Genomic DNA, 26,494 nt, shown 5'->3' on the forward strand with positions numbered 1-26,494 from the left:
GTCACAAAACACAGGCACTGGGTCCCCCGTTTTTATTTACATCACGTCCAATAATGTAATATTAGTTTTCTTAAATTTGCTTTACGTCGCACCGACACAGATAGGGCTTATGGCAACGATGGGACAGGAAACGGCTAGAAGAGGGAAGGAAGCGGCCGTGGCCTTAATTAAGGTACAGCCCCAGCATTTACCTGGTGTGAAAATGGCAAACCACGGAAAACCATATTCAGGGCTGCCGACAGTGGGGTTCGAACCTACTATCTGCCGAATACTGGATACTGGCCTCACTTAAGCGACTGCAGCTATCGAGCTCGGTTATTATTAGGTTAAAGATCGCAAATCGAGTCAAAATATCGTAGGATTATAATACTCAGAGGAGTGCACTGTCGGAACACACAGCGGTATATTATCTAACATCAAATATAAGTGGACTGTACCTGCGTGAAAACGTGGTAACTTGCTCCGGCTGTCACATAGACATACATATAGCAATTATAATAAATTACCTTCAACATCAAAATATTGAGAAATCAGAAATACTAGCTGAGAATGTAATCACATGAAGATACACTGAAGCTAGAAAAGATTAAAATATATGTATTTATCATCTACAGGATAACCCAATTACAGATGATGCAATAGAAAATTAAATAGCTAACTGCAATAAGAGAAATTGTACAAATAAATACCAATTTACGCATACGTACAAATATACACCTTCACAGATTTTCTACACATATGATGCATATACATACTGTTCACATACCAAGCTCGACAGCTGCAGTCGGGAGATAGTAGGTTCGAGCCCCACTGTTGGCAGCCCTGAAGATGGTTTTCCGTGGTTTCTCATTTTCACCCCAGGCTGTACCTTAAATAAGGCCACGGCCGCGTCCTTCCCACTTATAGCCCTTTCCTGTCCCATCGTGGCCATAAGACCTATCTCTGTCGGTGCGACATAAAGCCACGACTGTTCACATAATAATTTACACATAATTACCACGTTCGATTCCTGAAAAGGACTTTTCGTACTGCAGTGGAAGGGTGTTGAACAATGTCAAGTGACCCATCCCACTGATTAATGGTTCTAAGGACTTGCATGAACCAAGAATATTGGTGCGCAACCGTTAATGTAAATTTCAGCTTTGTTCTTCTGCTTGGAACATGAAGCGGAATCAACCCCAGTATAGCCGGACAGTCCACTTTACTCTTCAAGCATTTAGTTGATAACATTGCGTTCCCACATTTTCGGCGCGTTGCCAGCGTATTCATTCCAAGAATGTTCACAAATTCTTCATATCCGCTTGAAGAGAGCGGCATGTCCAGGAATCCAAAACTAATCCACTTCATGAACCTTATCTGAACTTCCTCGAGATGGTTTATGTGAGAGCCACACCACACAACCATACTGAAGGGAGGGTTTCACCAGGGAACAAAACAGTGTTTTGGCACATGCACATGTCACTGAAATCTGTACGATTTCTTCTGATAAACCCAAGTAGTCTGAAACCTTCCTTTATAATATTATCAATGTGTTTCTCCTGTTACTCAGAATTACATCCAGGTCAATAAACTCCTTCATACTATTTCAGCATTCTCCACTGATTTTAAATCTAAGATAGGTGTTAATTTTCGATTAAATTACATGACGCCGCAATTAACTTTATTTCTTTAGACAAGGCTGTAATCTTTCACCTTTGCTGTTCGTAGTTTACATGGATCATCTGCTGAAAAGTATAAAATGGCAGGAAGGGATTCAGTTAGGTGGAAATGTAGTAAGCAGTTTGGCCTATGCTGACGACTTGGTCTTAATGGCAGATTGTGCCGAAAGCCTGCAGTCTAATATCTTGGAACTTGAAAATAGGTGCAATGAGTATGGTATGAAAATTAGCCTTTCGAAGACTAAATCGATGTCAGTAGGTAAGAAATTCAACAAAATTGAATGTCAGATTAGTGATTCAAAGCTAGAAGTCAAAAATTTCAAGTATTTAGGTTGTGTGTTCTTCCGGGATGGTAATATAGTAAGTGAGATTGAATCAAGGTGTAGTAAAGCTAATGCAGTGAGCTCGCAGTTGCGATCAACAATATTCTGTAAGAAGGAAGTCAGCTCCCAGACGAAACTATCTTTACATCGGTCTGTTTTCAGACCAACTTTGCTTTACGGTAGCGAAAACTGGGTAGACTCAGAATATCTTATTCATAAGTTAGAAGTAACAGACATGAAAGTACCGAGAATGATTGCTGGTACAAACAGGTGGGAACAAGGGCAGGAGGGTACTCGGAATGAGGAGATAAAGGCTAATTTAGGAATGAACTCGATGGATGAAGCTGTACGCATAAACCGGCTTCGGTGGTGGGGTCATGTGAGGCGAATAGAGGAGGTTAGGTTACCTAGGAGAATAATGGACTCTGTTATGGAGGGTAAGAGAAGTAGAGGGAGACTAAGACGACGATGGTTAGACTCAGTTTCTAACGATTCAAAGATAAGAGGTATAGAACTAAATGAGGCCACAGCACTAGTTGCAAATACAGGATTATGACGTTTAGCAAATTCACAGAGGCTTGCCAACTGGGCATAACAGTCTATAATGATACTGTATGTATGTATGTATGTATGTATGTATGTATGTATGTATGTATGTATGTATGTATGTATGCATGTATGTATGTATGTATGTATGTATGTTCTGAGAGATACATGAAAGGTTCAGTATCCTCGGAAAAGTGAATTCAATATGAGAAGGCAATATCTTGTCTGTGCCAACAGTGCCTGGCAATGTCGAGAACATGCTCAGGAGGGAATGCAGCAACACGCTCACTAACTTCACATAAATGTTCCATATATCTGACTGGGCGATCAGCAGTAACTGTGTCACAAACGGCATAACCATCATAAGACGGTTCAAACTACCGGTACTTCTACTCAAAATGTATGGAAAATCGAATCTTCTTGTTCTACCACTTTTCTCACATCTGTGACGTCGCGGATCCTAACTGTGTCGCACATGTGGATTTGTCCGTGTTTTACGCCGGATGCCCTTCTCGACGCCAATCCTCTATGGAGGGATGTAATCACTATTGCGTGTTCATGTGGTGGTTCGTAGTGTGCTGTCTTAATATGAAATGGAGAATGTTGGTAAAAACACAAACACCCAGTCCCTGAACCAGAAGAATTAATTACACGCGATTAAAATCCCCGAGCAGGCCGGAATCGAACCCGGGACCTTCCGAACCGAAGGCTTCAATGCTGACCATTCAGCCAAGGAGTCGGACATATAATAAAATAGCTAATCCAATTAGACGCATGAGGCGCGGGAAAAACTCTACTATAAAATTAAATATAGTAGAGAGTTTCAGAGTGAAATTTCTACCTTGTACCGCATCGTACCGTATCTACTTTAATCCACATCATATGACGAAATATCAAATTATGTATATAGAAGAATATTAAAGCGTCGAATTAACTTAGTTTCATGTTTTTCTTTCTGGTGACAAAATGTATTTGAAATATTATTTACAAACTTTCTCTGAGTGTGTGCCCGAGTTGCGCAATGTGGTACGAACATTGAAAATAAAAGATGTAGCAACCTCTCCTTCGCACTTACTCCAAGCAATGATTTATACATAAAGGTGTACTCGGAGCTGCTAGGCTGTTTTCATGTAAAATATATATTTACAACAAACTTGTGGTGTCAACATTGCTATCAGATTTGCATGCATGAGCCTCAGAATCAGCAAAGATGTCAGCGATTCTGTACACCATAAACAAAGCCGTTGATTTCAGTGAGTGTTGTGTTAATATTATGATATAACTCGTCAAAGAAATAATAATTTACAATTACATACTGTGTATTTAGGAACACAGTTAATTACCTGTAGATTTTAAACAGTTTAACTGCCGAAATGTCAGCCTTGTGGTGCAGGAGTATCCTTGAGTTCCCAGGTTCGAACCCACGCTCGTCTAACAATCTTAATCCGGAACATAGAACTCAAAACCCAAGTACACAGACACTATGCCTGGTTATATGTTGAATCGTTGATTGGTTTCCTCAGACGTTGTGGATCACTTGATATCTCTCGAAACTCCAGAGAGTTTTCATGGTGAATTCTTTCTTTGCCTTATAAGGTCTCAGAAAAATGACGTTTGTGCATAAAGTATTACAAGGAATTATATGAAAAGAAATGTAATAATAATGCAAGAATGATAAAAAAGAAGTTCTTAGAAAACGAGAAACAGAAATGTATGGAGATTAAAAGTTACTTGATATTAGTGTAATTTAATACTTGAATCCACTGCTAAGGAATTTACAGAAAATAAATTCAAATGTTTTCTCACAACTATGCCTTTATTGGCGTGATTTAGTGTTTACAGTGCACTATGTCTTCTGGTATGGGCTAGAATAAATTTGTTACTTTCATTGACCTGTCTCAGTCTCATCCTTAGCTTTGACAATATGAAAGTGACTGAGGTATGAACGATGCTAGTAATACCGTTCCTTATGCAGCCAGTCCCTGTTATGAATGATGTGAAAATATCGCTCATAGGGTCAGTTGGTGGGTGCATTTCAGTGGGCTTGGCAGACTGATACGTAATAGCAACTTCTGGCTCAGTGAGGAAAGCAACGGGAAACTACCTCACTCCTCATTCCCTTAGTATGCCTCTCCAGTGACACCTAGGGTATCTATGACAGCTGTTGGTGGAGCTGTAGAGGATCAAACCAGCCTTTGGGCTGAATATCCAACATACATACATCTTACAACTAATATAAATTAATTGCAATGCAATCACCAAGGAATTCACTAAAATTCTAGAAAAACTAAATTAATGGGATGTAATTACAGTATTTTAAAGAAATGCATTTGTTTATTAATCCAGTTCCTTCCAATTACGTTAATGAATGCTGATGTTGTAGTAGATGGAATAATGGGATCATCAATAATGTAACTTGTTGCAGGCGATGCTGTTTCTAACACTGCTCCTAGCGAGCTGCTCAGCTGACAGCAACTTGTACCGGCCCACGAGAGACGACCGCTATTACTATAACCGGTACGGCAGTGAATCAGCTAAGACGTTCGTCTTACCTGGAGGAACGTGGGACCTACACGAGGCGGGCCCCGAACACCGCTCCGACAGCAGGTTGGTGTGCTGATCATCATCATCGTAAACTCCAAGGAGGGGTCTTGTTTCTTACACAGGGGTTCTTGATCTCGTCGTCCTTCAATGGGCATTGCTCTTTTTCTTCTGTGCTGATTCGTACAAGTTGATTGAAAGTGACGTAAACATAATTACGATAAAAACTGAGAAACGTTTGTAAGACATCACAATAGTGTTATCAAGGATTCTTTAAGCATCCTGCACCATCAACTGTACCTTTCGCGACTCTGTTTCAGTTTTCAGACCATTCTCAATTGTTTTCCCATTGAATTATAGTTTTCTTTACTTATAATTTTACCGTTTTGAACCTCAAGGTGGCATGCTGTATTTTTATCAGTCTTCCTAGGTTACAATTGTTATAACCACCGCATGCAATATTTTTTATTATCGTTGTACTATAAATTTGGAATTCAGGATTCTTATGGCAATACGCTACTGAGTGTTAAAACATATTAGTAGTGCAAGGAGTAATAAAAGTGATAACTGATCAGAAAAACAAAAATGAAGCAATTCATTGAATTGTGTTCTGTAATGTGACTAAATCTTAGGTTAATCTGCATTAGGGTGGTCATCACATTTAGTCTGAAGTTCGCTTGGAACGTGAAGAATGGTTTTAATGATATTGTGCCATAAAAATCATTTCTTTAATGGAAGTTAGAGTACAAATACACCATGGATCCCTTTGGCGTAAAAGGAAGCATCGTTAAAGCTTTCGTTCGCTGCCAATAACTTTTTAATGTCACTTGGTTCATTTTGGAGCTGTAGGATGAAAGTTCTGGCAACTCCAAGTGGATAGCAGGCACGTCTCCATGGCAACATATCCCTACTCCCTTCTGTTAATATTAGGACTATAGTTCCCTCTCCTTGGTCCACGTGCACGTCATATCGTGCCTTGACAACGGCTTGGCCCACAGGAATCAGTCAGAGATAACTGGACATAATATTGCCAAGTTTTAGCTGGGAAGACTTGGGGAAAGGAGACGAGCTGCTGGACTAAGTGGTATGTTCCAAGCTATCACTGGAGAGATGGCGTGGAATTACATTAGTAGACGAATAAATTTAAATGGTGTTTTTAAAAGAAGGAAAGATCACAATATGAAGATAAAGTTGGAATTCAAGAAGACAAATTTGAGTAAATACCTATTTGTAGAACGAATAGTGAGGGATTGGAATACATTGTCAAGGAAAATGTTAGGTAAATTCCAATTTCCTTCAAATCCTTTTTTTGTTTAATGGTATTTTTATTGAGATTGTTAAAACTCACAACTTTTACACAACATGTTCGATATCCAGTCAAGAATAGTACTATAAAGAAATTGTACAATTACAGAAATGGAAATGGAACACTTCACATTTTCCTTTTTGCGTTCCTCAAACAGAGTTAAGCAGGATAAAAAGTACAATAATATCGATATACGATTTTCACATTACATGACCTGAAACACTGCAGTGCATTGATCATAAATATTTTGTCACTTTTGACCTCTTTGTGTCATTTTACGTCATTTTTCTAGGGAATTATTTTACCTCACACTTCTGTTCTTACAACACTCGTTATACTTAAGAAGAAGATCGATAATCTCATCAACGAACGAATCAAGTATTTACGAATAAATTTCAACGACGAAATTTCTCTTGCCAGACGTCAAATAATAACCACTGTAACTTCTGACTTAAATACTCTGGTAAAAACAAAACTTCTAAAACCAGAGCAAAAGATAAAGAGTATTAATGAGTACTGTATGTTTCACCGGGTTTAATCTATCCGCTAAAATTTGCCCCTCTTACACAACTATCAGACTCCTTTCTTGATTATCTGGACAATTTTACAAGAAGTTGCGTAAAGGAAATAATTATGCTGCCATATGGTACTCCGAATTTCATGCTGTATAGTTCCAGAAAGGTCAGACGGATGGGAATCATCTGCTTAGAATGTTAAGTTATTATATAGCATCATAATATTTGCAATCGGTTACTCAGTATTCAGGATGTTCATCTACATTATGTAAAGAAGTTACTCGAAGAAAAATATATTGCATTCCAGAGACTTGGCATACACAAAGGAAGCATCCTCCCAAAGCTTGACGGAAGAAAAATACGTGAAATTATGAGAGATCGATCTTTTCAGTCGTGGTGCCATTAAGGAAAAGGGAGTAGTTTTATATTCAGACTGTCCAAAAACAATCCACTGGTTGACTCATAAATCACCTCTGTCTTCGTCTGAGTACATAAATGCAAATCGGTTCCAGGTAGATCATTGAGCACAACCCGTTGCCACTAAAATGGCTGCAACGAGGCAGAACCCCTCGGACATGTGCTTGGTTTCTGCCGGGGCACTGAGCTAATGCGCAACCATCGCCACCACCGTGTAAGAACGTCGATTGCTCAAGGCTTGAGACAGCGTGGATAAGATGTACACGAGGAGGTTCACTTCATCTCCACCGATGACCCTAATCGGAGGACTGACATCATAGTCATCAGCAGAAATGATAGTAATGCATTTGTCCTAGATCCCATATTCGCTTTGAAAGAGACTCGAATCAGGCTCGGAAAATGAACCAAGAAAAACAAGCAACACTTATTAGGTATCAGGCTTGCCTTACCTGTCAGCAAAGTACAAAATACCTATCGATCGGTGGAATGTCAGAGGCCTGATACTCGATGCAAGAGACACCCTCCCTAGTCAGACGTCAACCATACCTCAGAATTTTGAAAGTTCCATTCTAAGAAGTATGAAGCTATAATAATAGAGATTCTGAGGGATTCTCTACACATCATTCATTTTCATCTGTACTTGAGAACATGATTAAAATTCCTACACCCGCCACCCTCCGAAGAAAAAATAATACAAGAACAGAGTTAACAATTGTACATTTCCAATTATTGACATCCGTAAATTATATTGAAATTGTAACATGATCGTATTCCGGATCGGAATATTCACTTTATTTCTTTAATAAATCTATATTTGTAGGGAATCTGTCACCCGAGCGATAGCCCGATTGATTGATTGATTGATTGATTGATTGATTGATTGATTGATTGATTGATTGATTGATTGATTGATTGATTGATTGATTGATTGATTGATTGATTGATTGATTGATTGATTGATTGATTGATTGATTGATTGATTGATTGATTGATTGATTGATTGATTGATTGATTGATTGATTGATTGATTGATTGATTGATTGATTGATTGATTGATTGATTGATTGATTGATTGATTGATTGATTGATTGATTGATTGATTGATTGATTGATTGATTGATTGATTGATTGATTGATTGATTGATTGATTGATTGATTGATTGATTGATTGATTGAAAGTATCAACCCTAGATCTACCTAGTTTAAACAAACAACTGCTGAAAGATACAGAACGTGTTTGCCATTTCGCCACATTCACACAAAATTTCGCTACCTGCACTCTCCTCTGTTTTTTTACCCAGTATTCTTTCACTAAATTATGCCTTCTTTAATATCTACTTGCAAATAATACATTACTGACTGAACGTTACCCTTTCATTTCTTGTGCGTTTTCCTTGAATCTAAACGATAAGACGTCCCATTCAAAGATTTAACCATTCCATTCACTAGTTTCGTTCATATCGGCCGAGTTGGCCGTGCGTTTAGGGGCACGCAGCTGTGAGCATGCATCCGGGAGATAGTGGGTTCGAACCGCACAGTCGGCAGCCCTGAAAATGGTTTTCCGTGGTTTCCCATTTTCACACCAGGAAAATGCTGGGTCTGTACCTTAATCAAGGCTACGGGCGATTCCTTGCCATTCCTAAGCCTTTCCTATCCCATCGTCGCCATAAGACCTATCTGTGTCAGTGCGACGTATAGCAAATAGCACAAATAAAATTTTCTTTCATATCCCTCAGCAAAAGCAAAGGCGAAGATGTGTTTAGAAGCATTATTTTTCAAGAGGAACACTAAAGGAGATTACCTCAAAAAGAAAGACATAAATATAGGAAACAAATAACAGTGAAAAATGTGGAGAGTAAATTTACATGTTTCGATTGTCAAGCAATCATTTTCAGACATGGGAAAATCATACAAATGTTCACATCAGTTACAACAGCTTTTCAAATAGTTATTTACATTGATTTGGTAAATATCTCACAGTGAAATTAAAGAGCCATTGCCAGTATTGTCGAATGACTTCATAACTATTTGCAAAATATTTGGAACACTAAGAAATGTTAAATTAGGACACAATATATTTCATATTCATTTTTCCAAAATGTTTCTTATAAGACTTATAAATAACAATTGAAAGTATAGGTGAAATTAGGGGTGTCATTGTTGAGAAATTCCAAGTTTGAAAAATAATTGTTTATTTATTTTGTAGGCAAGAGAGAGGTCTCTTCCTAAATTCAGCGTCCAATTTATCTAACACCGTTTCTTACCGTACTGACTGAAGTATTGTATGTTTAATATTAGGACTATAGTTCCGTTATTCTGAGTTTCGACTTGACAGTTAACCGGAAATCATACATCGGTGCCAAAATTGCTACGAGTACAAACAGCTGATTCGCGACACATAACACGAACGGCAATATATGTACCCGAATATAAGTTCACAATCAATTATTCTTTGTAGCAACATGCTTAATTCACATAAGATTAACACATAGCATAATTAGGATAAGGCTATACCATAAAATTAGATCAATGCTCGAATAGATGTGAGAAAATTAAATTTCTACTCACCATCAAGAAGAGCTCGGGTTGAAGATAGATTCAATTTCTCCTGAGGAAGGAAAATATCCTAAAAAGGGAATGCACCACTCATGTCTGCGTGGTGAACAACTTAATGCCCATGCCTCCTGGCTATTTCACCCACCACGTACTAGGGCTTGTTTGGTTTCGCATGCATGAGATCCCCCCTTCCTCATGTCATCGCGAACCGAAATATTGTCCTCCTCCAACCACTCAATCAACTCATTATTTTTAGTCGTCACTGTTGGTGCTTTGTCAAGAATGACCGAGTGAACTGACAAAGACAACAAAAAGAACTGAGCACAATACAACACACAGCTGATGGCACGTGGTTACAGTAAACAACAGATCGACAACACTGGTAACCGGAACTAGAGTCTAACGCGCTCTATCGGAGCTATCGGCTACCTGTGATTGGTTGTTTATTAATTCGCTTAGCCTCCGCCAAAAGGCAGCGCTCAAATGTCAAGTACAAACTCATAAGTTCTGTAATGAAACATGTCTTTCCCTACTTCCATTTTAGTCTCGTCAAAGGGTTTCTCCAAACCTCGCAAGACCAGTTGAGAAACTGTCTGATGTGATAGGCAGCGCACGTGGTCAAGAAATCTAGTTCAGCAGTATGGCCGAGGGACACTCCAGTGTCTGAAGGCCCTTTACAAATGCATCAGTCGTCTTGAATTTAATGTGCCGCAGTTTTCGATTTGCTTTAGTTAAACTTACTAATAATGAATAAGTCCCCTTTAAGATTGAATTACTCTCTGCTTCCCAATATTATCATGTGACTGAAATTGGAGCGCTAAGTGATTAGTTTAAAGATGATTATTTATGATTAACAAGAAGCCTTTATGGAACGCTGAATCATACACGAATATGAAATGGGATTTAATTGAAGAAGAATATTGAACTTTTCACGAACTTCCTTTCACTACTTCAGGTTAAATGTGACATTCAAAATCTGTGTGTGCTGTACATTATGAACTCAATATAAATATCATATATGTTTCTTAACGTTTACAGGTGTTACAAATGTGGAACTGGAAGCGGTTTGGACCGGGAGTACCGTGGAAATGGCTACGACAACCTCAGTCCGCTTTGGAACGAAAAACAGGAGAGTGGAGGTTCCTGGGGTAACCGAGGCGGCACTGCTGGTGGAGGAGGCTGGGACAGCAGGAATTCTGGAGGGGCCAGTTCCTGGGGTAGCAAGTGGGATAGTAAAGGCTCTGGCTGGGATAACAGGGGAGGGGGCTCAGACCCTTCTTGGGGAAACAAGGGTTCATCATCGTGGGAAAATATGGGAGGGGGTCCTGATCCGGCATGGGGGAATAAGAGACCTTCATCGTGGGATAATAGGGGAGGAGGCTCTGACCCGGCATGGGGAAATAAGGGACCTTCATCGTGGGGTAACAGGGGTGGAGAGCCCGATCCATCTTGGGGGAATAAGGGATCTTCTTGGGACAACAGAGGTTACGCTCCAGATCCGGCGTGGGGGAACAAAGGTTCTTCATGGGACAACAGAGGAGGAAGTTCTATCAACAGAGGCCCAGGTGATCCAGGGTGGAACAGCAGACCTCCGCCTCCTTCTGGAGGATCCTCAGGGAGGTGGGATGAAAAGGGGGGCTACGGTGGTGGAGCAGGTGGAAGTAGCTGGAGTGGGGGAGGGAGTTCTGCCAGTTGGGGTCCAAGTGGAGGTTCGGGCAGTTGGGGCGGATCTGGAGGAAGGCCCCCTCCACCTCCTCCTTCTTGGAGTGCGGGTTCAGGAGGATCACCAATTTGGGGCAGTGGGGGTGGAGGAAGTCAAAGCTGGGGTAGTGGAGGTGGAGACTGGAAAGAGCCTCCCACTGGACCAGGCAGCTGGGGTTCTGGTGGAGGCAGAGGAATGGCAGGATGGAAGGAACCCGGCCCCGTTGGTCCTCCCCCGAGTGGACCTGGGTCCTGGAGCAACTCAGCAGCGGGAAGTAGACCTCCTTGGTTGTCGCCAGGGGGAGGTGGATCTTCGGGCTGGAAAGAGCCTCCAGGTCCCTGGAGTGGATCTGGATCACGTGGCCCTCAAAGTGGTGGGGGAGGGTCAGGTTGGGGAAGGTGGGATGAACGTGGGGGATCGAGCTGGAACAGAGGAGACAGTGGTCCTCCTCCGAGCACCAGTGGCGGATTCAGACCATGGGATGGAGCAGGGAGAGGCTGGGAAGGAGGCAGTAACCATGGCGGCTCAGGTGGCTGGGGGCAAGGCTATGACCGCGGGTATGCTGCAGGTTGGGACTACGGAGGTGGAGGCAACAGGAGGGAATGGAGAGAACCTGGAGGCTGGAGAGACAGAGGGTAAGTTCATTTCCTTGATGATCTTCAGCTACACTCTTTCTTATGCAGATAAATTGTAGATGTGAAATTATAAACTTGAGAAGTATCAAATTAAATTATATGAACTTGAATGTTCCATTCACTTCGGTTATCTTCCTGCAAAATCCATTTCAGAAAACACTAGTGAGGGATCTATAACCAGAATATTCCATTAAAATATGTAGAATCATTCTGATGGCCAGCGCAGGCAACGTCCGTTTTCTGTCTGCCTGGCTGGACAGAAGGGAGTAGAGTAAGTTTGCTATGGAAACGTGGATGAGCCGACTGCTGTCGCCATGGAGACGAACCTGCTGTCCACTTGGAGTTGTACTACAGTACCCCTCCCTATCGCACTAGCTGCCGCCATGGAGACGAACCTGCTGTCCACTTGGAGTTGTACTACAGTACCCCTCCCTATCGCACTAGCTGTCGCCATGGAGACGAACCTGCTGTCCACTTGGAGTTGTACTACACTACCCCACCATATCGCACTAGCTGCCACTATGGAGACGAACCTGCTGTCCACTTGGAGTTGTACTACAGTGCCCCTCCCTATCGCACTAGCTGTCGCCATGGAGACGAACCTGCTGTCCACTTGGAGTTGTACTACAGTACCCCTCACTATCGCACTAGCTGTCGCCATGGAGACGAACCTGCTGTCCACTTGGAGTTGTACTACAGTGCCCCTCCCTATCGCACTAGCTGTCGCCATGGAGACGAACCTGCTGTCCACTTGGAGTTGTACTACACTACCCCTCCCTATCGCACTAGCTGTCGCCATGGAGACGAACCTGCTGTCCACTTGGAGTTGTACTACAGTACCCCTCCCTATCGCACTAGCTGTAGTCATGGAGACGAACCTGCTGTCCACTTGGAGTTGTACTACAGTACCCCTCCCTATCGCACTAGCTGTCGCCATGGAGACGAACCTGCTGTCCACTTGGAGTTGTACTACAGTACCCCTCCCTATTGCACTAGCTGTAGCCATGGAGACGAACCTGCTGTCCACTTGGAGTTGTACTACAGTACCCCTCCCTATCGCACTAGCTGTCGTCATGGAGACGAACCTGCTGTCCACTTGGAGTTGTACTACACTACCCCTCCCTATCGCACTAGCTGTCGCCATGGAGACGAACCTGCTGTGCACCTGGAGTTGTACTACAGTACCCCTCCGAATTGCACTAGCTGTCAGAACGCTTTTTTTAATCATTTCAATAGCGTGTGGCCTCCGAAGGGACCCGGTGCAGATTTTTCGAGTTGAGGCCGTATAGGTGACCTGTGCTTCTATGAAGACGGGCGCTTACCTATGATGAATTATAATGATAAAGAATGCACACACACCCAGTCCGTGAGCCTTTGGAATTAGTCAGTGAAGGTTAAAATCCTCGACCCGGCCGGGAATCGAACCCGCAACCTTCTGGACCAAAGGTCAGCATGCTAACCATTCAACCATAGAGCAGGACGCTTCTTTTAATATTAGGACTATAGAGGCTTATAAGACTGAGTTTTTTATCATTAACACTTTTAAGGGCTCTGTCTAAAAATAACTGCCATGTTTACGTCTAGTTAGGCGCAATTATAAAACTGATATTATCAAATTACATTATCGGAATGTGAACTTTCTTCTCATTTTCATGACTTTCCTACCAAAAGCTTATTCAACAATTTGAGTAAAATCTTAACAGAAATCTAATGTATTCTTTTAGTAAAAAATCTATATTCACAACAATTAACTTAAATAACTGAGAATTATGGTTTATTTACATTTAAAGGGAAAGTTTTGTTCACCATATTAATTTTCAATGAACTGAAAATGAAACGTAGAACTACAGAATATGTCCAAACGCTCGGAGAATAATCGTGCACATGATTGATTTACGAAGCTCAGTTCCTCATCGTATCTTATCTTTTGAAGAAACTGGCCTAAACTTTAGTACAGGAAGATTCAATTAGAGTAGTTATTTTCCCACTATTCAAGATAATATATTTTCATGGTTGTATCATACAATCAGCCATACATTTAATTTCTTACATAGTAGTTCACTTTAAAATTATGCTTTGATACTGAACAAGTTTTTAATTGAACGTCTACAATATTCAATTAATTGTTCTCGTTTATTTGCTATGTTTATCTTTCATGCTCATGCACTCATCTTAGCAAGGCATGCTTTACACTACAATTCTTGCTTGAAAACTATGTTGATTGCTTCTGTTCTTTACTTACCTGTCTCTGTTGACTAAGTGTGACGCTAATAACAAAATTATTGGAACATTAAAACAATTTTCGAAACTTGCAGTTCGACGTAGAGGAAACAATTAATTATAACATTATGATACGAATGCATTGGGAAACGTGAGAGTCTTTAAAGAAACGTCGACGCGAAACCTCCCCCACCACCTAACACCACAACCAAATTGCTGAATTAGATTCCCATAAATATTTCTAGTTCTAAAATAATTCAGTTTGTAATTGAAGGTGACAGCTCTTTTAACCTGGCTATGCATCAAAATTCATCGACCATTATCAGTTTAATAGCTACACTGGAAGAAGACCACTAATGAATGCTAGGGAGGGGGATATTTGTAAACCATGTTTGAAGGGAAGTTTGCTCTACGTATAAAAGAAAACTGATATCATTATCGTATTATTTTATTTTTCCAACGCTGTATCTGGGTCAATGTCGCCGATCCCTCTGTCTTTATTCTGATCTATCTAAATTAATTCTCAGATAAAATTTCAGTAACACCGAGGATTTCGAGAATCCTAAATGACTCCCCAATGCTAGAATGCTTTTCAATATAACTCAAATCACCCACAAACATGGCTGAAAACTACCCTTCAAATTTTACTGATTAAGGACACACGTTCGGTGCAGCTATTGAATTGATTATCGCTTATACGGTAAATTTCTCTTCAAGGACACTCCGGAACGAATAAGTGATTCGTACCTAGACAACGATCTGTAATCTATCCCGCTGCATTCTATCGCCTATAAAAATTCTCCGTTTTGCTTCCATGAGAGTTAATTACAGTAATAAATATGATGCTGCAATTTACAATGCAGAAAAGGACGTATCCCACATGGTGTGAAATCAAAAGACTTGCTATCAGCAGACTAGGCAAAAGGATAATATTTTACTTCAACATTTTGAAAATTTAAATGTGATAAGAAGACCTATCTTCATACTGAAGATGGACGTACAAAGATTGATAAATATACTAAATTACCATTTAGATTTCATTCTAAAAAATATTCTACGGATATTTTAAACAAAACTGTTGTATAGTAAGACACTTTATCCGAGTCCTGTGTGTGTCTGTAGATGAAGCAGGTATTGACTCAAATGATCGCCCTGTCCAGAACATAACACATCATCTGCTGATCAGCAGACCGCACAATGAAGTATGTATTCAAATTTTTATGTTGATGCTTGTTGTTTAAAGGGGACTAACATCTAGGTCATCGGCTCTTATTCAGATTTTATGGAATATCTCGAAAACTTAGCTCGTTTCAAACGTTAAATTACATTTTAATCTCATTGACTATTCAATAGAAGTAGTTTGCATTCGGGAGATAGTAGGTTAGAAACCTCACTGTCGACAGCCGTGAAGATGGTTTCCATGGTTTCCCATTTTCACACCAAGCAAATGACGGAATTGTACCTTAACTAAGCCCATGGCCGCTTCCTTCCTACTCCTAGCCCTTTCCTATCCCATCATCACCATAAGACCTATATGTGTCAGTGCGACGTAAGGCAAATTGAAAATTTAAAAAACATCATTATTGAGATCACAAAAGGTCTGTAAATTGCTATTTTTGCAGACTTAAGGAAATATTTTATAGAAATAATTTTTATTTCACAAATATCCAAACTTACCTCGTAAGACGTGAGGCTTCATTTCCAAGTTATTTCACGTTTATGCCCTTGTTGTGAAATTGTGAAATTTACTCTCATAGCAGCCGGTGAACACGGCTGAACATTTTTTATTTTCAAACGCCAATAGACTATTACAAGACGTTCGCTGTAACCACAATTGCAGAGAAAGATTGTACACTACCTTTTAATTGTTTTAATGTTAGAAATTACGGCCCGCATGTGTGGCGTAGTGGTTACTGGTATTAGGACTGGAATGGGGCCCACTCACCATAGGGAGGCCAGCTGAGTAGTGAGGGGTTACATTCCCACCTCAGCCATCCACGGAATGGTTTTTGCGTCGTTTCCCAGTCCTTCTCAAGGCAAATACCGTGGTGAAACCTAACTTCAGGCCGCGGGCACTTCCTTCACTCTTCCTTGTCCATCGCTCCCTATCTTCCCATCCTCCACAAGGCGCCTGTCCAGCATAGCACATGCGGCGATCTGGATGAAGTACTTTTCCTTCTCCCCAGTTGTATCCCCACAACCACATTTCTCACGCTCCAAGACACCGACCTTGAGACGGTAGAGGTCGTATTCCTCCCTTAGTCCGAGGGAAAAACCAAACCTGGATGGTAAACGGGTTTCTTTTAATTGTTGCACGAACTACTGAATTGGGTAATAATTTAGCCTCCCAGGTCCCAGATTGCATAAGGGAAAGGAGCTTTCTCAAAAAGAACTCTCTTCTGACTTTTAAGACTCTCGAGACTGACGTACGAAAACACTTCGTGAAATTTTTTTAATGAAGTTTTGTAAGCATTAACCGTGCGAAACTGGAACTGCTCAAACACAAGGCCCTTGAGATGTGGTGGTGGCGTCGAGCCCTTAAAATACCTTGTTAGATAAACCCTCAAATCCAGGTAAAAACGTCTTTCTGAAGAAGAAGATCAGCAATGCATTAAGATAGGTAATATTGCAGGACCATGTGTGAATATGCACACTTGTACCAATCTACCTCATCCGGAATCGAACGTGGGGCCTCCAGGTACGATGCAGGCATGCTATTCTTACATCACCATATAAGCCAACACGTTAGAATATTAATTCTGAGACAAAGTGATGGATATGGAAATTTCACACCATGGGAAGTCAATGCAAGAGAAATTTCAAATTTGTGATTGATCGTATTGAGTATGTTCGGAATGGTTCACTAACATATTGCATTCCTCGGTAGGTTATTAAGCGTGGCTCGTGAAAGGCTATGTCCAGTGATCACCGATCTACCATCGACACAGCCTGGCTCACATTATGAAGTATCTGACTTAATGTGACATAACTTTTAGGAAATCCTATTCCATCATGGCACACTTTTCAGATAGGCTTGGGGAATCTCTAATACGAGATATGGCAATAATCGATGTACTATTTTAAATAAATAATACGTATTGATACAGTTGAACAAAACAATGTCTCGCTTACTTGTAAAATTGGAAAATATATCATTGTAAACATGACAAATTTTTATCTTCTTTTGAAGAAGATCTTTTAGAGCCTGTGATCAAGAGTAGTGTGTTGGCCTCCATATCTCAAAGTCGTATGTTTGTAAACAGTTTATATTTATTTTCTGAGTTAGCCGAGTACAGTGGCGAAGCAATATTCGGGGGATTGAACAATAAGTGCAGAGTTTTACCGTTAACATCAGCTGTGTGAGAACATTGTACATAATAAGTTGTTACACAATGTAATTGAGAGTCTCTTACATTCCACGCATTTTTAGTGCATCAGGAATACTAACTCTAAGTCTTTGAGGTGTTACACTCCGGGTAGCTGACCTAGTCCCTGAAGCACCCAAACTTTTTTTAAAAACATGGATATGTTCGTGTTCGGTGAGTAGCGCCATCTTCTCACCGTGCGCTTTCTTCATGTAGATAAGAGCTTGAGAAAATCCCGTATGAAGTGAACCCAGTTCTACTCCTCAGTCCTGAACTATAATCCTTGAAATGACCGGGAAACGAACCGAGGGGATTGTAATAAGATACAGGCACTCACTCTAGCTATACAACACAGGGCTGCCTAAAACTAGCCGGGCTGAGTGGCTCAGAGGGTTGAAGCTCTGCCCTTCTGACCCCAGCTTGGCAGGTTCGATCCTGGCTCAGCCCGGTGGTATTTGAAGGTGCTCGGATACGTCAGCCTCGTGTCGGTAGATTTTCCGGCACGTAAAAGAACTATTGAGGGACTGAATTCTGGCATCTTAGAAAACAGTAAAAGTAGTTAGTGGGATGTAAAGCCAATAACATTATTGACTAAAAATATTAAGAAGATGAAAAGCAACGCAAAATGATAAGAAATATTCCAGGCCCAAACTCGGCGGCTGACAATACCGGCTCAGAGGCACACACGAAATCAAACAATAGACAAATATTCACAGTGAGATCAAAAAAAGCAGGTTAAGATTCTGTGGACACATTAAAAGAATGCATCCAGACAGACTTACAAAACAAATAGAGGAATTCCATCAAAACAGGAGTAAAGGCAAAACGGACACGATGAAATGGATTGGCGAAATCAAAACTGATCTGAAACAGGCAACAGTTACACCAGCAGGGTAACCTTGAGTCTCACAATTGACAAACGGCAAGTTGACCAAGAGGAAAGACCGAAAGTACTTGGTCTGAAGAGAGAAAGGAAGCCCGCAGTTAACGCTCGCCTCTGAGCACTCTGTGTAGTCCTAATGGGCTCATTCACAAATGTAGAAGAGGAAGAAGAAATTATATTTACGTGCTCTATGATGACCTTCATTTTATCACAGTTCATGAATCTCACCACTCTTTTATGTATACACACGTTTTTCTTTCGATTTATTGGAACTGTTTATCTTCTGTGGGTGGATTAACCTCTGCATGTCGTAAAAAGCTACTAAAACGGGAGCAGCCAAGGAATCTTAACTCGTTCTCTCTTCTTCTAAGCCCAACCCACGTCCCATCAACTACTTCTGCGGTTTCCGGAGACACCGAGGTGCCGAAATTTAGTCTAGCAGGAGTTATTTTACGTGCCACCAAATCTACCGACACGAGGCTGACGAATTTGAACACCTTCACATAGCACCGGACTGAGCCAGGATCGAACCTCCCAGTCAAAAGGCCAGCGTCTCAACCGTCTGAGCCACTCAGCCCGTTGCGAAGAAAACATACGAGTGAGAAGTATTTATCAGTATGGGAGTAGGTCTTTTTACTCTTAACGAACATTTCTCTCAAGTTATGGTAACACTACGTTTTGTCTAAAGGAACTGGAATTTCGTTTTAGGCCGGATGCTCTTCCTGACTGCACGTGATTTCTGAGATGAAAATATCAGCTCATAATCAACCGGGAAGCGAACCACGCTCCCCGGAATCTGACCAAGTGTACAGGGTGAAAACGGAACGTGCCTGAATTAACAGGCAATGGCTTCTTCTTTTTTTAACGGTGGAAGTTGTCGAGAAGCATATAGATTGAACTCCCTCGTCTCTTGGATTGTCTTTCTGCAAGGAATGTTGTTAGGGTTGGGTATGACAAGAGATGAATATTTTTACGGCCGAATGACCTTCCGGGGACCAGCTGAGGACCTAATGAGGAAGAAATGAATAGCAGTGAACTAAATTGGGTAAGAATCGGCTGTCGCCTATGAAAGGGAACTGTTTGCCTGAGAGTGAAAATGGTAAACCATGAAAAAACATTCTCAGGAGAGCCGAATATGGGATTCAAACCCACTTGTCTTCGGAAAGCAGAGCACAGCCATTCCGCTGGATGAACGTCTTTGTATCCACAAATATTTCTTATATCTAAACGTTCTCGGAAACGCAATATTTCAGCTTTTATAGTAGCCTATGAATAATACATTTTATTGTACGATAACACTAATACCCACATCTGAGATGTAGTGGCTAGTGTGATTAGCTGCCACCTCCGGGGTCCCGGGTTCGATTCCCGCCTCTGCAACGAAATTTGAAAAGTCAACTGAGTAGAGGAGATTCTGTTCCCACCCCCGCCATCCTCGAAGTGGTTTTGTGGTTTCCCACTTCTCCTCCAGGCAAATACCGGGATGATACCTAACTTAAGGCCACGGCCGCTTCCTTCGCTCTTCCTTGTCTATCTCTTTCAATCTCTCCGTCCGCCCATAAGGCCCCTGTTCACAATAGCAGATGAGGCTGCATGGGCGAGTTAATGGTCCTCCTTCCAAGTTGTATCCTTGACCCAAAATCTCACGCTCCTGGACACTGCTCTTGAGGTGGTAGAGGCGGGATCCCTCGCTGAGTCCGAAGGGAAAACCAACCCTGGATGATAAACGGATTAAGAAAGGAAAAAGAAGGAAGGAAGGAAAGAAAGAAAGAAACAAAGAAGGAAAAAAGAAATAAAGAAAGAAAGAAAGAAAGAAAGAAAGAAAGAAAGAAAAGAGATCACTAAGAGATTCATCAAGTTACATTTTTATGGATTTCTTAAAATACTTCTCAAATATTTCTTTTCTAAATTATTGCTCGACCAGAAATGTAGCATTTAAGCACATGATAAAGGCTGCTAATCTTGTGGTTGTGACTGGAATTAGAGCTGATTAGTGTAAATATGAAACTGATGGTTTTTGTATCGACATCTTTTAATTGTTGAATGGCTTTCTTGAACCTAACATTGTGGAGCTCCATGAAGTTCCCACGCAGCACATGTTTTACAGGGACTAGTAAAACGTGAAGGCTGAGGTCAACTCCTTTATGGCTACATAATAAAAGTTTTCTTTCTCGTACGGTACCTTATGTAAGAGTATAATCTACCCTTAGTTTCGCTTCTACACTTCAATACCTCGATTTTAGGATAGAATATGAATTTTTCGGCTATATTCCATCTACGGCTTTAACTTTCTTTGATGTTACAATAAAGGTGATCTTCCCACGGAACTTAGAAATGAACTTGTTTCTCACGTGTTCAAACTAGAATGTTTAAATTTGGCATTACCGGAAGAAGACTGCGTTTTCCAGGTTTCGAGACAACAGAAAGGAATGAAATCCCTCATAGATCGAGCCATTGCGTTTATGACGAGACATCTCGAACTTCGTTTTCGTCAACCTCTTACTCGAGCGGTTTTGATAACCAGAGTCCTAGTCTCCTTTTCGATACATACATATCTATTATAGACTGTTATGACTTTTAGCGTTCAATCTGCAAGCCTGTGTGAATTCACTAATCGCCGCTACAATCCTCTATTTGCAACTAGTGCTGTGGCCTCATTTAATTCTATATTTCCTATTTTTAAATCCTTAGAAACAGTCTAACCATCGTCGTCTCGGTCTAACACTACTTCTCTTACCTTCCATGAGAGAGTCCATTATTCTCCTAGATAACCTTTACTCCATTCGCCTCACATGACCCCGCCGCCGACGCCGGTTTATGCGTACAGCTTCACCAGTCAAGTTTATTCTTAACTTAGGTTCTATCTCCTCATGCAGAGTACCCTACTCCTGCCATTGTTCCCACCTGCTTGTCCCGCGCGATGATTCTCGCTACTTTATTGCCTATTAATTCTAATTTATGAATAAAATATCCTGAGTCCACTCAGCTTTCACTCCTATAAAGTGAATTTTGTCAGAAAAATAGACCGATGTAAAGGTACTTTCCTCCGGGAGCTGACTTCCTTCTTACAGAATATTGCTGATCACAACTGCGAGCTGACTCCATTGATTTTACTGCACCTTGATTCAATCTCGCTTACTATACTACTATCCTGGGAGAACACACATCATAAATACTCGAAATTATCCACCTATTCCAGCTTTTTATTCCCAATCTGATATACAATTAGGTTTCTTACCTACTGACGTCATATTAGTCTTGGAAAGGCTAATTTTCGTACTATACTCATTGCACCAATTTTCAAGTTCCACGACGTTAGACTGCAGGCTTTCAGCTCTCTATCACACGGAACCCAAGTCGTTGGCACTGGCCAAACTGCTACTACATTTCTACCGAAGTGAATCCCTCCCTGCCACTTAATAACCTTCAGTAAATGATCCATGTTTAACTTACTATGAACAAATAAGGTGAAAGATTACATCCTACTCCATTTTCTGTAAGTACCTTGAAGATCTCGTTCTGTTGCCATCAATTCTGACAACAGGCCAATTGTCAAAACAAATGACTTTGATTTACTTCAGTAATCTGCCCTTAGTTCTCCGGTTCGGTGAACATATTTTCCTTCAGTACTCTGCCAAGTGTTTTTTTCCTGATCTACGAAACATGAACATAACTGTCTCTTTCGCTCGTAGCAGTTTCCAATTATCCCGCGTGTATTAAAAAAATATACGATTGCGATGATTTTTAAGTACTGTCCTTGTAAATTAATTTAATTCAAAACATATTTCTTATATTCATATATTTTTTCAGTTTGGTTGCATTTTTCAGAAATATCACACACATATACATATTGACGATATTAAAGAGACACCAACAGACACTTCGGGATGCGACTTCTATGGTAAGGACATATAACGTAACTTACACCTGTCAAAGCAAGTATTCGAAGAGTCTGATCTCTTCCTTTTTCTTTTCTGATTGGGGAAATGAGCGGAGAGTTGTGTAGGAAACAATGATCACAACCACCACCTCCACCACATTCCTTTAACTATTACGATATGAGTAAAAGGTTGATGATCACCTCATGGTATTTATCCCGTAATGTAATAGTACTATACTACAGCAGTTAATAAGTTCGTGGACTGACGCCTACACTGTAGGCAATACGGCGAACACTCATGGACTGGCGCCTATAGTGCAGATAACATAGTATACACCTATGAATGTACTACAGTGAATATGTTCATGGACTAACGCCTACACTGTAGGCAATACGGCGTACATTCATGTAACAGCTACAAGGTGGCTACAAGGTAGGCAACACAGTATACATCTATGAACGTACTAGAGTCAATATGTTCGTAGACTGGCGCTGACAGTTCAAGGATCACACAGTCTCTTGACCCGCCTTTTCGCGTCTTTTTTTGGACGATTTCGACTTGATCATCTCAAACGTTTCGCTAGCGGATTTGTCTAGTTTTTGGCAGAACCTTAAATTTGCTCGTTGCTCAGACTACGACATGCTCAAGTTCCGCCGCTGACACTCAGCTACCCTTCACAGTAGAGACCGTAGTTCTGCTTATCCTGTATACCAGCGAAGAACAGTAAAGGCAACATTCTGAGGTACAAACTGTCCGCCTTAGTGCACCGCAGCAACACTACGAACTTAATGACTCCACTATGTACCATCGCAATGCTGACAAAAACATTAATTAAGAATTTGTAATCCTGTGCTTATTTGGAAATTGAAACATGAAATCTGAAATGCCTTGTGTTATTCCAATTCCGAGACACAAAATCATTTCCCTTTATTTCAGTTTGTCTTTGTTGCCTCTTACTGTATTATTTAACCATTGTGCCACTTGTTCATCAGACTAATTAATTCTCGGTGGAGGGGTTGTGGGAAACAGGAATATTAGTTTATACATTAATTCGCTTGGAATATTGCCACCACTCGACGAGATATTAATTGAGATACGCAAAGGGCATTGTAAATGTATGCCTAATGCTTTAATTATCAAAGATATGAATGGAACGGAATCTATTCTATGGAAATTCAATTAAATTCCGCTTCGGTGATACAAAGGGAGTAACTAATTGTCTGCCGATTGACAGTGATTTTACGTCACGTCTGTTGACAAAATAAATAATTCTGTTGTGTTCTCCAGCTTACAAATTTGGCGAACTGGTTTCCTAGTTCCATGTTTTGTTTAATACAATAATTCTCTTTTGGGATAATTGGCTTCATACGTATTGCTGTAAGAACACAATGTTCGGAGTAGGCCTCAGAAGAGTCCTTTGGTTCGATGTTGTTCTGGAGCTGCAAACGGCATTTGGTTCGGATCTATCATTTCTTTCCTCGCTTCAATTCCAGTAATACCCAGTAATTTTGCAAATGTTGGCATTCTGGTGGAAGCAGTGGCCTGATAATATCTGAACTTTTAGATCTCACTTCGTATCTTTATATATTTTATAAATGATGTATATTTATGATGCTTAAAAAATGCACTGCATAGTGTATGATGTAGATCACCACCCAGCTTGTCCACGTTTTAATTCAAGGAAAAGTTTCCTCAGAACAGCGGGGGCTCTCGTAGGGGCCGTACACCAAGCGATGGAGGTTCAAACCCTCAGGAGAATGGCTGACTCCAACAGAAGAACGCCCTCCTGGGCGTTCAGAAGGTTGGAGAACGTGAAAATCTCTCAATTGATTGCTCTTAGTTGTTACAAGATACAAATCTAACGTACTGAACTGCAGTTTTCACGTAGGCTCGCCGTTGTGTGATTGTGGTTCTCCACAGACATCGCGTCATCTTCTCCAACGCAAACTGTGTCCAACTACATGTACTATGGAAGGCCCCATGCATGCAAGCAACACCTGAGTCCCTAAAAGTCGCTAACTATTGGTCAGCAACCATATCAGTTTGTTCTGTGGTCTTCTTAGACCCTTCCATTGTGTTTCATCATTTCTAACAACAGTTTTCACATCAAGCAACCAACGCACAATCTACTTTTCGAAGCACCGTGCTCGACAGGAAGTTACCTATATAGTGCAGATCTATCACATTGGGGCCTCTTTTAACGATTGTTATGCTGTTATATATCAACATTTGTTGATCTTTCCCCAATAGTTCTTTATTTTCATAGATTATTGTAATTTCTGTTCCTCCGACCGAGTACGTCGTGTTGGTTTCTTCTCGTCTTCTTCAAATCCCCTTGTGTGAACAATTTTCTCATTATATTTCTATCCTGTAGATTTGGTGATCCTAATTCAGTGAGACCTTTCTCTACTTGCTTATTCCATTTTTATCTCGTATGTTTGATTTGTTCTCGAGAAGTACGTCTGGTCTTGTTCATTCTTGCCAGATGGTTTAAAAGTTGAATTCGTCGCAGTATCATTATATCAGTACGTATAGAAATGTTTAAACATATTTCCGAGTTGGATTTGGGGCAATGTATTCCATTTTTAATTCTGGGTCTCAAGATGTTTCTCATGATTTTCCTTTCGCTTGTTCATTTTTTTTGTGATGTTCATAACTTCAAACTTCAAATAAAGAAATGATATTACATTCTGGCATAAAATAGGTACAGCAGACCATGTATCCTCAGAACACAAGGAGTTTGTCCTGAAGTGAATTAAATGTGAAGGGCTGGGAGAAATAACCTGTACTTTGTGAATTTCTCGTAGATTGGGTTTCATTTAATAGAAATCCGCATTACATGAACGTGCTTGTGATGGTAATACCAGCCGGATTTCAATACTAGCCCTCGAGATTCCAATTGCAGTTCTGTTCCTGTGTCCGCAGAGATGTTCATTAGCTTTTAAACACACTTTAGACTACTCCATATTTGAACGGTTCAGCAATTACGAACACGTACAATATGAACGTACGCTTGTTTTCATCAAGTAAACCTTGTATCCATTCTATTTTAAAGTACAGTATTCATTCCGAAATCTGAATTAGCAATTTAATTCCAATTCACCACTTCAGTTTCCATCTACCTTCAGAGCCACTTATCGTACCCGCCGTTAGTTAATAGGTTACTTTGAGTTCCTGTACAATTATTGCAACAGTATTTGCGCCTAATGGGACTAGCAATGTTTAGTCATTATTATTATTATTATTATTATTATTATTATTATTATTATTATTATTATTATTATTATTATTATTATTATTACCGTGTTTTTGTGGTAGTTAGAGGTGAAAGAAGGTGCGGGGTGGTGAACAGGTCTCAAGCTACGAAAGTAAAATTAATTTAAAATTTAACAAGGTTATATTTTCTTTTCAAACTCAGAAATAACAAGAATGGCAGGTACAGAGTAGCAAGGCAACAAAGAGCAACAATAGTATTTACAGGTTTTGGGCTTCGGGCCCCGAACTTCCAATTCTCGAGCAGTTAGCCCGAATTTACATGTACATAAGGTTTAGCAAAGGGGCAGAAAACCCCAATCATGCCCAGGAGCACTTGCTCCGAATTACACAGTAATACCTCCTAGAGGCACGCAGAAACAAATTGCAAAAGAGCGATCCGCTCTCAAAGTTTTAAGCCTATCACAAGGCCACACCTAACTCTACTTTCAAGCTGTCCTCTAAGGACGTAAGCACAGGGGTAAAATACCCAACCTACTGAGGTCTATTAAGCGATAAAAGGATAATTACATGACCTCTAAAATAACAATTTGAGAGGAGGCGATCTGCACTCCTAATGTATTTGTTTCAAAACCTAATTTGGCTCTAGGCCACTGATGCAAGGGCTAATCCCATACTAAAGAGGTGACTTTAGAAAGAAACAAATTTACAAAATGTTAAGGAAGAATAGGTT

The 26,494-nt window shown here is 40.5% G+C and overlaps 1 protein-coding gene across 1 annotated transcript in view; it reads left to right on the top strand.

Annotated features, from left to right (window-relative positions):
• The window catches only part of LOC136879088 (uncharacterized), a 77,172-nt gene that overhangs the window by 38,432 nt on the left and 12,246 nt on the right, over window positions 1-26,494 (top strand). Inside the window, exon 3 of the mRNA XM_068229100.1 lies at window positions 10,901-12,199. Coding sequence (XP_068085201.1) covers window positions 10,901-12,199 — 1,299 coding nt within the window. The remainder of the gene's footprint in view (window positions 1-10,900; window positions 12,200-26,494) is intronic.

The sequence above is a fragment of the Anabrus simplex genome, chromosome 8 (assembly GCF_040414725.1).
Source record: "Anabrus simplex isolate iqAnaSimp1 chromosome 8, ASM4041472v1, whole genome shotgun sequence".
Classification (NCBI taxonomy): Eukaryota; Metazoa; Arthropoda; class Insecta; order Orthoptera; family Tettigoniidae; genus Anabrus; species Anabrus simplex.